Genomic DNA, 12904 nt, shown 5'->3' with positions numbered 1-12904 from the left:
TAAAAAGGGGGTAATTGTGGCAATTTTCAGACTAACTGATTTGTGTGTGTGCGTGGTGTAGATTAAGCCACCATAATAAGTCTGTTTAAGACGAAATCCTATGTATATTTAGCCGGGGGGGGAAATCCTACAACTCCCAGCATGCCCTAGTCATCATGGCTGGCTGGAGCATGCTGGGAGTTGTAGGACTCCCCCCTCCAAAAGAAAACATGCATAGGAGTCCACACGAGTCATTTTCAGTCATGGTATGTAACAGAGCAACAAGGCCACCCCTCTGAAATTTCTCCTCATGGATTCTCCCTTTCGTAATGGCGGCGCCCTTGCCGCCTTCAGCCCTTTCTCGGGGGACCCACGTGATCCTAGTTTCAGTGCCGTTGCATCAGCCGCACTAAAGCCCCGGCCTCGCCGTGACGTTGTCAAATCGGCGAGTCCTGGGCGGGGTAAAGGCTGTTGGGCAGCGGCATTATCCAATCGCAATTCGGCTCCTTGTCCGCACACTGACGGGGTGGGCGGGCTGGAAAAAAACCTCAGGCTGCAGCAGGTTTGGTTGCGCGGCGAAAGCATTGCTGCAGCTGCTGGCGGAAAGGCTGCTGAGAGACAGGTAATAGAGGCAAGGTGTGACTATTTGGGTAGAAGGGCGTTAAATGGATGCTGGGAGTCCTTTCTGGATGTTTGCTTCCATTGAAAGGTCAAGCTGGTCCCCAGCACTTCCGGGGGCTGCTCATGGACCACAGCCGCAGGGGATCATGGGAGTCTGGTTCATGGTCGTGGCTTGAGATGTCAGCTATGGGCGAGCTGCAAACATACCTCCCTGTTCCTCATGCCGGTGGGATCCCTGGGTTGGGGCTGGAGGGGGCGTGTCTGAAGGCTGGGGCTTTGATTCATGATGGCACCTGGGTAAAGGTGGATATGCACGTGTTGGTGAATGCTGGCGACCCGTTTGCCTAACATGGTGTAGTGGTTAGAGTGCTGGACTGGGACCTCAGGAAAACCAGGTTCTAATCCCCACCTTGCTATCAAGTTCATTGGGTGACTTTCGGCTGGTCGCTTGCTCTTAGGCTATTCTACCTCACAGGGTTGTTGTGAGGATGAGGAGTGGGGGAGGAGGAGGATCATGTATGTCACTTTGGACTCCTTGGAGGGAAAAGTGGGATATAAATTAAATAGGGTGACCATATGAAAAGGAGGACAGGGCTCCTGTATCTTTAACAGTTGCATAGAAAAGGGAATTTCAGCAGGTGTCATTTGTATATATGGAGAACCTGGTGAAATTCCCTCTTCATCACAGCAGTTAAAGCTGCAGGAGCTATACTAGAGTGACCAGATTTAAAAGAGGGCAGGGCACCTGCAGCTTTAACTGTTGTGATGGAGGGAATTTCACCAGGTTCTCCATATATACAAATGACACCTGCTGAAATTCTCTTTTCAATACAACTGTTAAAAGATACAGGAGCCCTGTCCTCCTTTTCATAAGGTCACCATAAATTAAATAAATAGCAAGTCTTAAAAGTGGGGTTGCATCTGTATTGCCCCCTGCCAAGTGGTCAGGAGAATCTCTCCACACTTTTACTCTGGATCAGAAATCCAGGATAGGGATGTGGTGGGGTGGTAATGGTAAGATTCTCCTTGCCAGGACCATGTAGACAGGCAATTTAATATGTGATGACATGCAATCCTGCAGTTAAGTTTCAGATAGTTGTCTGTATTTAACCAATGAATTACATTTTTTATTATTCTTATTCTGGTGCCTCGTTTCTGGCTCACTAAGGTCAGGACAATTTGTTATCCTTACGTAGGCTCATGTCTACACTTGCCTTCTTTAGTTTAAATTGTTTAAAATTTTGTATGTTAAAGGTTTTATGTTATGTATGTATATATTATTGCATTTATATCCCGCCTTTTTTCCTCCTTACGGAACTCAAGGCAACGTACATAATCCTCCTCCTCTCCATTTTATCCTCACAACAACAACCCTGTGAGGTGGGTTGGGCTGAGAATCTGTGATTGGCTCAAAGTCACCCAGTGGGTTTTCATGGCTGAATGGGGACTAGAACCCGGATCTCCCGACTCCCAGTCCAACACCTTACCCACTATACCACACTGGTTCTCCATGTTATGGTTTTATTATCAAGAAATTCTGAAGTGCATTTTTTCTGAACTGCCCAGAGAGCTTTGGCTATTGAGTGGTTGAAAAATAAAATAAATAAATAAATAAAATAAACTGACTTTTTTGTGGGATTGTGGGGCTAGAAAGTAATTCTTCCTTTCTTCCTTATGATTGTTTAGTGATCCTGGTTAGATTTCACCATTGCCTGAAATGCAGGCCTTGGCTTGCTTGGTTGAAACATCTGGAGCTATTTATTTGTTCTGCAGTCACCTTGTGGCTGTCGCCGAAGATATAGCCTGGAGAGACGCCTACCTTTGATGTCTTCCCGACTAGAGCAGGCAGCAATTATAAGATCTGTTTTCTCTGTTCTTCCTGTCAGCAGTTCCCTCCCCTGAAAGCTGCTGTGTCCTTCTCAAATGACACCCTCTCTCTTCTGCACAAGAATCAGGTGGATGGTTGAAGTATTGTGTGTTTTGGCACGAGGAGTTAAAGAGAAGCCAGAGATATCTGGAGAGGTGGTTAGCTGTCAAATTCTTGCTGCTACTGCAGGGCCATTTCTGCAGCTGGTGTTCTCTAAGCTAGAGTGCACTGTCCCCTTGTTAGCTTTTCCAAAGAAACAGTGGGTGTGCATTGTGTTTATGTACATTTTTATCCAGGCCCCATAATATTAAAACAAATTTGTAAAATCGATGTATTGCGTTGTCATTTTATAACATAAGAAATTAGCATGACTAACTGGAACGATTCAGTACACAGATACCCCTCCCTGACTCCTAAAAGGCATCCCCAAATGGAAAGTTTGATAGACCTTCTGGAAAATGCATTCGTAATTCTCTTCCAGAAGTCCAGAAATGGAGAGCTGATAATCAAGGATATGTCTTTGTGTGTTCTTCACATATGAACTTTATTCACAAATAGCATCATTCAGAGCAGGGGTGTGTGTAAGATTCGGGTGTACCAGTAGATTGATAGATCAAAGGCATTATATTTATGATACTGTGATTTTTATAGTGTTCTAAGCCTCCTAGATTAGCAAGGGTTTCTGACTCCTTTTTTATAACAATAGCAATAACCAAAAGCCCTTAATTAAATTAAAGTGTTAGACTTCCTGATCTGTCGTAACACAATTATAGATCTATCCTGGTATATGCAGGCCATCTCAGTGTATGGCACATCGGATGCAGTAAGGAATTCGCACCACTCTGAGCCACCATTTTGCACCTGACTCTTATGGGTGGAGCTCGGGGTTCTAATAAAACAAAGTAGATCCCACAAGCCTGAAGTCTGCCCACACTTGGTTTAGAGTGTGTTTTCATTTGACTTTGTAGATCATCGTGAGAAGCTCCTTCTCACTCCTCAGGCCTTCTGGGGACTGATGGTCCTTGTAATTTGAATTACGCAAAGGTTGCAACCTCTAAGAAGATGCAGTTGGAGTAAAATGCTTGTGGCAACTACTGCAACTTGAAGTTCCAGCTCCCAGCTACCACAGCTTGTCCCTGTATAGCATTTTTAGCGTTTCCTTCAAGTCCTGTGCTTTCTCATTCCCCTCTTTCTCACCAGTGCTGAGTGGCAATCCCAAGATGGAGACGACGTTAACAGCCAGCGAGATCCGTCAACGGTTCTTCAACTTCTTTGTGGAGAACCAGCATACCTATGTGCATTCTTCCGCCACCATCCCCATGGACGACCCAACCCTGCTCTTTGCCAATGCTGGGATGAATCAGGTCAGGCACAATCAATGTCTATAAAATTATGAATGGCATGAAGAGGGCAGATAGATAGAGAATGTCCTCCCTTTCCCATCATTCTAGAACTCTGGGTCAACCAGCGATGTTGATCAGCTGGAGGTTTAGAACAGAGAAAAGGTTGTAGTGTTCCACGTAATGCATAGTTAATTTTGGGAATTCATTGCTATAGGGTGCAGTGGCGGTGGCTATCAGGCAGCCTGATCTGGAAGCATGATCTCATGTTGAACATCTTCATCTCTCTCTCCCAGTTCAAACCCATCTTCCTCAACACGATCGACCCCTCCCACCCCATGGCGAAGCTGACACGGGCGGCCAACACGCAGAAGTGCATTCGGGCGGGTGGGAAGCACAACGACCTGGATGACGTCGGCAAGGATGTCTACCATCACACGTTCTTCGAGATGCTGGGCTCGTGGTCTTTTGGAGATTACTTCAAGGTATGCTGGGCACGTTGCAGGCAACCTCGAGCAGGTAGATAGCTGGTTTGTACTTGATCAGTTCTAATGATCGCATGTTTAACATCAAAGAAATTCCAATTCTACTGCTGCATTAAAATTGGTAGGTTGCTCTGGTTGTAAAGTTTTGTTTATTGCAGAATTTGGAATAGTTTGGTTTTTTAAAAAATGTAATAGTAGAGGGCAGAGTTTGAGGTGGACCATTAATTAATCACCTCTGCTGGTGGTGGCCGCTGCATCATCTAAATAATAAGCTAGCGTTTCAGGGCACAATCCTATGCATATTTAGGCAGAAAACATCCTACAATATAGCTGATTGGCGAATGCTGGGATTAAGCATACATAGGATTGCACCCTAAAGCTCCTTTGGAAAGCTAGTAGATTATTCTGTGTATCAAGACTTTCATGGCCCTGTTTTCTTTCTTTCCCCCTCCAGGAACTGGCTTGCAAATTTGCCCTGGACCTGCTCACCAGAGAGTTTGGCATCCCTATAGAGAGGCTGTATGTCACATACTTTGGGGGTAACGAGGCAGCAGGTCTGCAGCCAGACTTAGATTGTAAACAGATCTGGCTGGATCTAGGGTGAGTTGGGGTTGTTTCGGAAATTCCAGGGATGTGGAGGGAGCTACTTTTGTATGCCTTGGGGACAAAATACCCTTCCCTGTTCCCCCTCTCCTCCGGCATGACTCCCTGTGTTTTATTTCTGTTGTCTTCCACAAACAACCAAGGAGGACAAAGAAAATGCAGAGAGGCATAAACAGAATCTCGAGAGCCAGTTTATAAAATCCCTTCTTTTATTTCCAAACTTTGCTATGACCTAACTTGCTTCTTTCTTCCTTGCATTAGGAGCGTTCCTGTGTAACGCTAAAACACGGCTTAAACCTCCCGTGAGGCCAAAAGGAGGTATAAATCAGGATTCCGTTTCATTTAAGCAGATTCCTGGCTTATCTTTACATGTGAACGAGGAATTGTAGTTTAAAATACACTAATCCATAGCTAAACAAGCCAACTATAAACTCCAGCTTGTTTTTTTCTGGCTTGTTTAACTTAACTAGCATTTCTCTTAAACAATTCCTGGCAATTGAAATGTTTGGAGAAAGCAGAAGGGACTTTATAAAATAGTCCCTGTGGTTCTTTTTATGCCTCTGCCTGGAGTTTTGTGTGAATTCCTTGATGTAGTGCCTGTAGTGCTAAGATAGGGTTTAATGTTATATTTTGACTCAGTTTGCCAAACGTGCCCGGCTCATAATGGGTTATTTAACCTATTATGCCCTGTGATGTGTGCCGTGACAGTTTTGATTATGCAACCCCTGTTTCGGCCGATTGGAGGTTGCACCTTGTCACCCAAATCTGGTCATTGTGGGTTATTTGAGGTTTAAACTACCCTCGCTTAACCCATAATTTGCAGTAGGGGTCAAGCAAGGGTTGTTTAACCCTCAAATAACCCACAATGACTGGGTTTAGATGACATGGTGCAACCCCTGATTGCCCCGGTTGGGGATTGAGCAATCAAAACAGCAGCCGAATGTGCCATAGCTCAATTGTGAGTTATGAGCCAGCTGTGATGTGCAAACCGGCTTGTTGGGTCACCTTTGTTAATGTGATGAAAATCCTCCGTGTTTAAAATGGCGGAATCAGCTGGATGGGTCCCAAAGGTCAAGTGACTTTGGCATATTTTAGGCCATTATTGGCTTCTTTTGAACCACGTCAAGGAACCTGTGACCTGTGGTCTTTTTCTTGTGCCGCCCTATCGCTCACTGGCCATTCCCTCTTTCACAGTCTGGCAGAGAGTAGGATTCTTCCCGGCAGCATGAAGGATAACTTCTGGGAAATGGGAGATACGGGGCCGTGTGGACCTTGCAGCGAAATGCACTATGATCGGATTGGAGACCGGGATGCTTCACACCTTGTCAATCAAGACGATCCCAACGTCCTCGAGATCTGGAACTTGGTGTTCATACAATTCAACAGGTGGGGCAAACATTGCTATCACGAATGTTCTCCTCTCTGCTTTGCAGTCAGTCTGAGGGTAATGCAGGATTCCAGCCTCTTACCTACCCACCTGCTGCCCCCATCTTCTGTATCTAATGGGGGGAACTTTCCTACCTTCATTGCAGATCTGGATGTTTAAGATGATGATGATTTATTACATTTATATACTGCCCCATAGCCGAAGTTCTCTGGGCGGTTTACAAAGATTAAAAAGATTAGATTAAAAAGACTGAACATTAAAAATCAATATACAAAATTTAAAAACAAAAAGTATAAAAACAGCTAACATTTAAAACAATTTTAAACACTCAGCCAGGCCAAAGTTCATTTTGGAGTCAGTTAAAACTCAACATATGCTGTTAAATGCCTGGGAGAAAAGGAAAGTCTTAACCTGGCACTGAAAAGATAACAATGTTGGTGCCAGTCGGGCCTCATCGGGGAGATCGTTCCATAATTGGGAGGCCACCACTGAGAAGGCCCTCTCCCTTGTTGCCGTCCTCCGAGCATGTAGCCAAAATCGTGATAATTTAAAATATTTTTACCCCACTGTTCAGCCACATGTCAGGGCAGCTTACATGCAATCAAGATGCCTGCAAGCTTGCAGTTTAACAGATGTAGCACAAAATGAAACATGGATAGAGAGGGAGGGAGGGGGAGAAAAAAGCAAAATTCAGACCACTTCTTAAAGCTGGTTGGTTCCTATATTGACTAGCTGGAATGCAAACAGTTCAGTGAGTGGATGAGCCCAAAGATGCTGGTCTTTCAGCAGAGCTGATGCAAAGCGCAATGGTTTCATAGGTTACTTCATTTTAATGTTCACAATATACAACTTCAAGTATTCCTACCTACTAGGGGTGTGCACAGACCCCCCGCTCTGCTTCATTTCGAGATCCGCCATTTTCGGATCGGGCCGCTCCGCCCCGCCCCCACTCCGCCTGTGCCCACTCTGCTCCGCCCGGAGCTCCAGATCCGGATCGGAGCTCCGGACCGAGGACGGAGGCAGGTAAGGGAGAGGAGGGCGGGGGGGTTACCGGGCCCTGCCGCTGTCGCTGCCCATGCGGCGACGGCGGCAGAGCCCAGTAAGGGACCAACGGGGAGGGGAGGCCTTACCTGCCTCCGTCTGCGGGTCCGTCGCCGTCTTCAATTGAGCCCGTGGTTCCAGCAGACTTCCTGCTGGAACCACGGGCTCAATTGAAGATGCTGACAGACCGCGGACGGAGGCAGGTAAGGGAGAGGAGGGGGGCTTTACCGGGCCCTGCCGCTGTCGCCGCATGGGCGACAGCGGCAGGGCCCGGTAAACCCCACTTACCTTTCCAGCGGAGCTCCGGATCGAGGCGAAGGAGCCGCCTTCACCTTGATCGTCTTCGCCATGCTCCGCCGGCCCCCCAATCCTCTTCGCCTCCGCCTTAAGGGCAGGCGAAGCCCCCCGCTCCGCTACTGCTTCTGCGCTCCTAATCGGAGCGGAGCACATGCCTACTACCTACTCTACCCCTTTCTAAACTACACTATTCTCTTTCCCACACTCTGATCCACCAAAACAACAAACACGCGGACCCTTCCTATCTATCCCCATAAAATCCTCTCCTCTCATACCGTCTCTCCTCAGCAGCAGCCTATATATTCTCCACAGTCCTCCGACTCCTCCCCTTCTCACAGCCAATCCAGACGCTCCACACGAACATCCATCCAGCACTCATTCCCCCCCTTCTATGGCTCATACTTACCAATCTGTAACAACCATACAGTGAGTACTTACTTTAAACTGCAAACCTTAATAAATTCTTATACTTTATACTTTATACCATAGGCATAAGCAGTAAAACATCACATCCTGCTTTCCATCTCTCTCTCTGGGGATGCTTGAAAGAGGAGCCTGATAAAACTCCTCTGTAATATCACATTGGGGCATTTTTAGCTGTCCCTGCTTCTCTTAAAGCAATCCAAATGTCTGGTTCCTTTATTTTTAGTCTCATTGACCTGCCTAGGATCATCGTTGAGCCCTCCCAGCTTGTCTGTTTTCTCTTGGGATGGCATGAACCACATTTCATGACCCAGGGAGGCTCACTGTGCTGGACTGTGAAGGGAACTCACCTTAGAGCTCTTTCTTCTCAGAGGGGATTTTCCTTGGTTAGCGACCAGATTATTCCTCCTTGGCTTGCCCTGAATTGGCTCTGATTTGCACCTTCCGTTTTAGTACACTGACTTTATAAATCTTGTGGATTTTGGGGAATCAGGGAGAAGTGAGTCTCTCTATTTGCATTTCCTGTGTTTACATGGCTGTACTTCTCTTTCTTGTACCAGAGAAGCTGATGGGACCCTGAAACCTCTCCCCAAGAAGAGCATAGACACTGGTATGGGCCTGGAGAGGCTGGTGTCTGTGCTGCAGAACAAGATGTCCAACTACGATACGGATCTCTTTGTGCCTTACTTTGAGGCTATCCAGAAGGTACCAGTCCAGATGTTCTATGTGGGTTAATATGTTGAACATGTGGATTGCCTCTGGATGGTAGTCAGTTACAGCATTTCTACCCTACTCTTCAGCCCCAAAAGGCTCCCAGAGTAGCTTACAAAGAATACGAATGAGAGAGTCCCTGTTCTCAAGCTTATAATCTAAGAGATACAACACGAAAGGAAAAGGGATTGGGAGGGAGGAGGGGGAAAAACAACACTCCGGCACCAATTCTTAGTTTCAAAATACTCATAGGTGCTGTTTTCTGGCAGAGAAAGGCGAAACATGTTCCCTGAAGCTGCTACTTCTCTGGCCAGTGTATGGATCTTGGCTGTTTTCCCCCTTGCTGCGAAGTTTATCCTGGGAGGTAGGATGTGGGGGGGGGCTGCGGACTCCCTGTGGCCTCTAGTCCTCTGGCCAATGGATGAAGCCAGAGTCTGCAGGTTCAGGGAACTGTTCATTGGAGTGCTGTGATTCTTCTGGCAGAGAGAGGTGACGTGAGTTCCCTGCAGCTGCTCCCTCTCTGGCCAATGTGTGAAAATGCGTAATAGGCCATGATCTTCTCACCTATGAACCTGCCGTTCCATTAAGATTTTCCATTGGTGGTCTGTCTCCGCATGCCCTGGCCATCAGTGGTAAACGGAGCGGTGACCAGGGACTCTGGTGGCGCTGTCCCAATTGTGAAATGCTCCCCAGGAACCTTTTATCACCTCCTATCACTTAAATTTAAAATGCCTTTAATTTCCCAGGCCTTTGGTGAGCTAGGACGAGGAATATTTGGGTAGCGGGTGTTGCTCTTATCATCTTTGTGTGTGCGTTTTTGTAGCTGTTTCAGTAAGATTTTTATGACAGGTTGTGTTTATGGTTTGTAAGTTTGCTTGAGGGCCTGTGGACAGAAAGGCAGGGTATATGTCTGGGGTAGGCAACAGTCTCAAAAAATGAATTTTTAAAAATGGCATCAGGAGCACTACAGGTCAAATCTAGTTTGTTTTGCTAGCTAGATTTGACCCTTTTAGGGCTCCGTAGCAGGCGTTAGAAAATGGTGGAAAGGACAGCAGCTCCATTCCTCACCTTCCCATGTTGACTGGGAAAGTCTGAAGAAGAACTGTAATTGTGTTTGTCTGATCGCAGTTACAGTGCTCTGTGGGATTGGGATACAGTTTCTAACATCCTTATGGAGCTGGACTTTCTCATTTCCGAAGCTGCTGCTTAACGCTAGTGCCAAGTGGGGAATGGAGGGTGATGGTACTGTTGAAGGCCAGTAGGACCTCAGTAAAAAGCTTTAATGGCCGTAATCTCCTGCACATTAGCCTACTCTCATTCATTAAGCTTTTCATTTCTCTTCACCATTGTTTTATTCCTTCTTCGTTGTAGGGCACTGGCTGCAGGCCATACACGGGGCAAGTTGGTGAGGAGGATGCAGATGGCATAGACATGGCGTACCGGGTCCTGGCTGACCACGCCCGAACCATCACTGTGGCCCTTTCAGATGGTGGAAGGCCCGACAACACCGGCAGAGGGTGAGGGTGCATGCGATTCAGCTGTTCAATGTGGGACTTGCGGTGTGGAGCTGGCTGAAAAAGGATGGAAAGCCCTGATAGGAGAAATCTGCATACCTCACAGGGCCCATTTCCTAGAATGAAGTCTCACAGATCGCTGTTTCAGGGTCATTCTCCTGAGGTAACAACGCCTGTTTGTGTGAGCTACGAATTCCAGTTATGTCAGCCACACATCCTTCTGAAATAAAGATGTGTTGTGAGCCCTTGATCTCAACAGGACTGACCGAATCGCAGGTTAAAGTGAGTTCAGAGGTTCCTATCCCAGGAGAACCATGGTATTAACGGTCCCTTAATTGTGCAGCAGGAGAGTAGGCCGATAAATCTTGTTCCTTAATGCGATTCTGAGGTGATTCTAATGTGTTTTGTGTAAATGAGACTAATCCCAGCCTTCCATTCCCCTTTCACAGGTATGTTCTGAGGCGCATCCTTCGACGTGCTGTGCGTTATGCTCATGAGAAACTCAGTGCTCCCAAAGGGTTCTTTGCCACACTGGTTGACGTGGTGGTACAATCGCTGGTAACAACAACAACAACATTTGTCCTTTTCTCTTGCCTTGAGGCTTTCACGTTGCATGGGGTGCTGGTGTTGATTTGATCTAATGGCTCCTTATTCCTCTCAGGGCGGTGCCTTCCCTGAACTGAAGAAAGACCCGGAGATGGTGAAAGACATTATCAATGACGAGGAGGTTCAGTTCTTGAAGACGCTCAATAGAGGCCGCCGCATCCTCGACAGGAAGATTCAGAGCTTGGGGGACAGCAAGGTTATTCCTGGTATGAAAGAAAGAGCCATCAGGCGCAACCCTTGCATATGAGTAGCTCAAGGAAGTGAGCCAAGCTGCATGCCGCTTGGGAAAGCCTATATAACCAGTTGCTGGGGAACATGGACGGTAGAGTGCTGTTGCACCTGCATCCTGCTTATTGGGTTCCTTGGTCTGATCCAGCAGGGCTCTTCTTATGTTCTAAAGCAGTGCCCCACTCTCGGGGACGCTAGCCAATATGATCGAGTGGGGCTGGAAGGGAATCTTCTTTCCTGACTCCAGATGGAGTGATCAATTTTTCTATAAGTAAAAGTGTCTATTTATGGGAGCAGAAGGTACAGGATTGATGTGATTGGGCTTGATGGGAGAGAAGGCCAGCTTCCAATGTATGCCTGACCCAGGCAACACGAGAGCAAACCTTATTCTCTCTCTCTCTCTCTCTCTCACACACACATACACGCACCACATTTTGGTACAATTTCTTTTTTCTTCATCTTTGATTATATAATAAGCAGCCATCTCTGTGTTCCATCTTGGCTCCTCTGAGCATGCACACCCAAAGGGGAGAAAGGACTCCAATGCTGAGTGATAACATGAGATGTTTAATGCAGCTCTATGTGTTTTGGAGTAAAGATTCCTCCTTTGGGAGCTTGCAAGGAAAATGCAGAAATTCCAAAAATAGGAAGCTTACTTCTCTGGATTTTTCTTTTAAAATCAATTTTAAGAAAACCAAAAGAACAAAGCTTTCTCTCTACACTTGTAAAGAATTGGTGTAGCGATCCCACAGTTCTATTTACCTGCTTGCCTTAGGTGAATATGCCTTGCCCTCTGATGAGAGAGACTCCCAGTAACCCCTGACAGGCTCTCACTTGGGCACAGTTTGGAGAAGAAAAGAAACAGTAGATGTTTCTCTCATGGCCCTGGGCACAAGTGATGGAATATCCTGTCTCTTCCTCCAGCCCTCTGTGATTGACAGCCTTGGGCTCAAAGAAAAGGCCAACTCTTATTTCTTTATTACATTTTTATACTTCCCATCAGCCGAAGCTCTCTGGGCAGTGCACAGTTAAAATCTTCTTTCATTTGCAAGGGATTTTGGAGAAGGAAAGAGAGAGCAGGCATTTCGCTCACAGTATCTTCTCCAAGCTTCTGCACAAGTAAGACAAGACACATTCTCACCTTGGAATCGTCTGTCCTTGCTAGATGGCTTGAGGAATTGGTAGCAAGGAGAAATTGAGGCTTGTCTAGTAAGCCAGGGCGATATTTGTGAACCCTGCAGAAATGCCACGAGGGAGAACTTGGACCGATTAGATGCTACACCAGCATTTTCATGGATGGCTCCTTCTTTCTCATCCTCCTCTCCAGGAGACACTGCCTGGCTGCTGTACGACACCTACGGTTTCCCTGTGGATCTCACCGGGCTCATTGCGGAAGAGAAGGGCCTGAAAGTTGACATGGAGGGCTTTGAGGAGGAAAGGAAGACTGCTCAGGTAGGACTCGGCGATCAACAGCTTAGGGCGCAATCCTGTGCGTGTTTATACAAGGAAAAGTCCTACAGCTCCCAGCATTCCCCTGGAAGCATGACTGCCTGGGGGGATGCTGGGAGCTGTAGGACTTATTTACACATACCTAGGATGACACCTTTAGAGGATAACGTGAGGCTCACCAGGGCATATCAAAGGAGTTTGGTACCTTTAGGTTTGAATACCTTGGCCCATCTATATTATAAAACGTTTATCCCAAGGTCTGCTTTCTTCAAAAAAACACCAAAATAGTAAATGTAAGTTGGTGGGGAACCTGTATTTCCCACCAGATGTTGATGGGAGTAGTTCATCATCCC

At 46.7% G+C, this 12904-nt stretch overlaps 1 protein-coding gene across 2 annotated transcripts in view; it reads left to right on the top strand.

The window, feature by feature from the left end:
- Positions 1 to 532: 532 nt before the first annotated feature.
- The window catches only part of AARS1 (alanyl-tRNA synthetase 1), a 30365-nt gene continuing 17993 nt past the window's right edge, over positions 533 to 12904 (top strand). Inside the window, exons 1-10 of one of the 2 annotated variants that reach the window (XM_063141181.1) lie at positions 533 to 601; positions 3668 to 3831; positions 4104 to 4292; positions 4747 to 4892; positions 6090 to 6281; positions 8604 to 8748; positions 10126 to 10271; positions 10718 to 10826; positions 10930 to 11080; positions 12430 to 12554. In XM_063141181.1, coding sequence (XP_062997251.1) covers positions 3688 to 3831; positions 4104 to 4292; positions 4747 to 4892; positions 6090 to 6281; positions 8604 to 8748; positions 10126 to 10271; positions 10718 to 10826; positions 10930 to 11080; positions 12430 to 12554 — 1347 coding nt within the window. In that variant the 5' untranslated portion in view covers positions 533 to 601; positions 3668 to 3687. Of the gene's footprint in view, positions 602 to 2450; positions 2556 to 3667; positions 3832 to 4103; positions 4293 to 4746; positions 4893 to 6089; positions 6282 to 8603; positions 8749 to 10125; positions 10272 to 10717; positions 10827 to 10929; positions 11081 to 12429; positions 12555 to 12904 lie in introns of those variants that run through there. The other variant, XM_063141179.1, reaches the window with a different exon arrangement.

This window comes from Elgaria multicarinata, chromosome 14 (assembly GCF_023053635.1).
Source record: "Elgaria multicarinata webbii isolate HBS135686 ecotype San Diego chromosome 14, rElgMul1.1.pri, whole genome shotgun sequence".
Classification (NCBI taxonomy): domain Eukaryota; kingdom Metazoa; phylum Chordata; class Lepidosauria; order Squamata; family Anguidae; genus Elgaria; species Elgaria multicarinata.
Note: the sequence above shows the minus strand (reverse complement) of the source record. Positions and strands in the feature narration are given on the sequence as shown.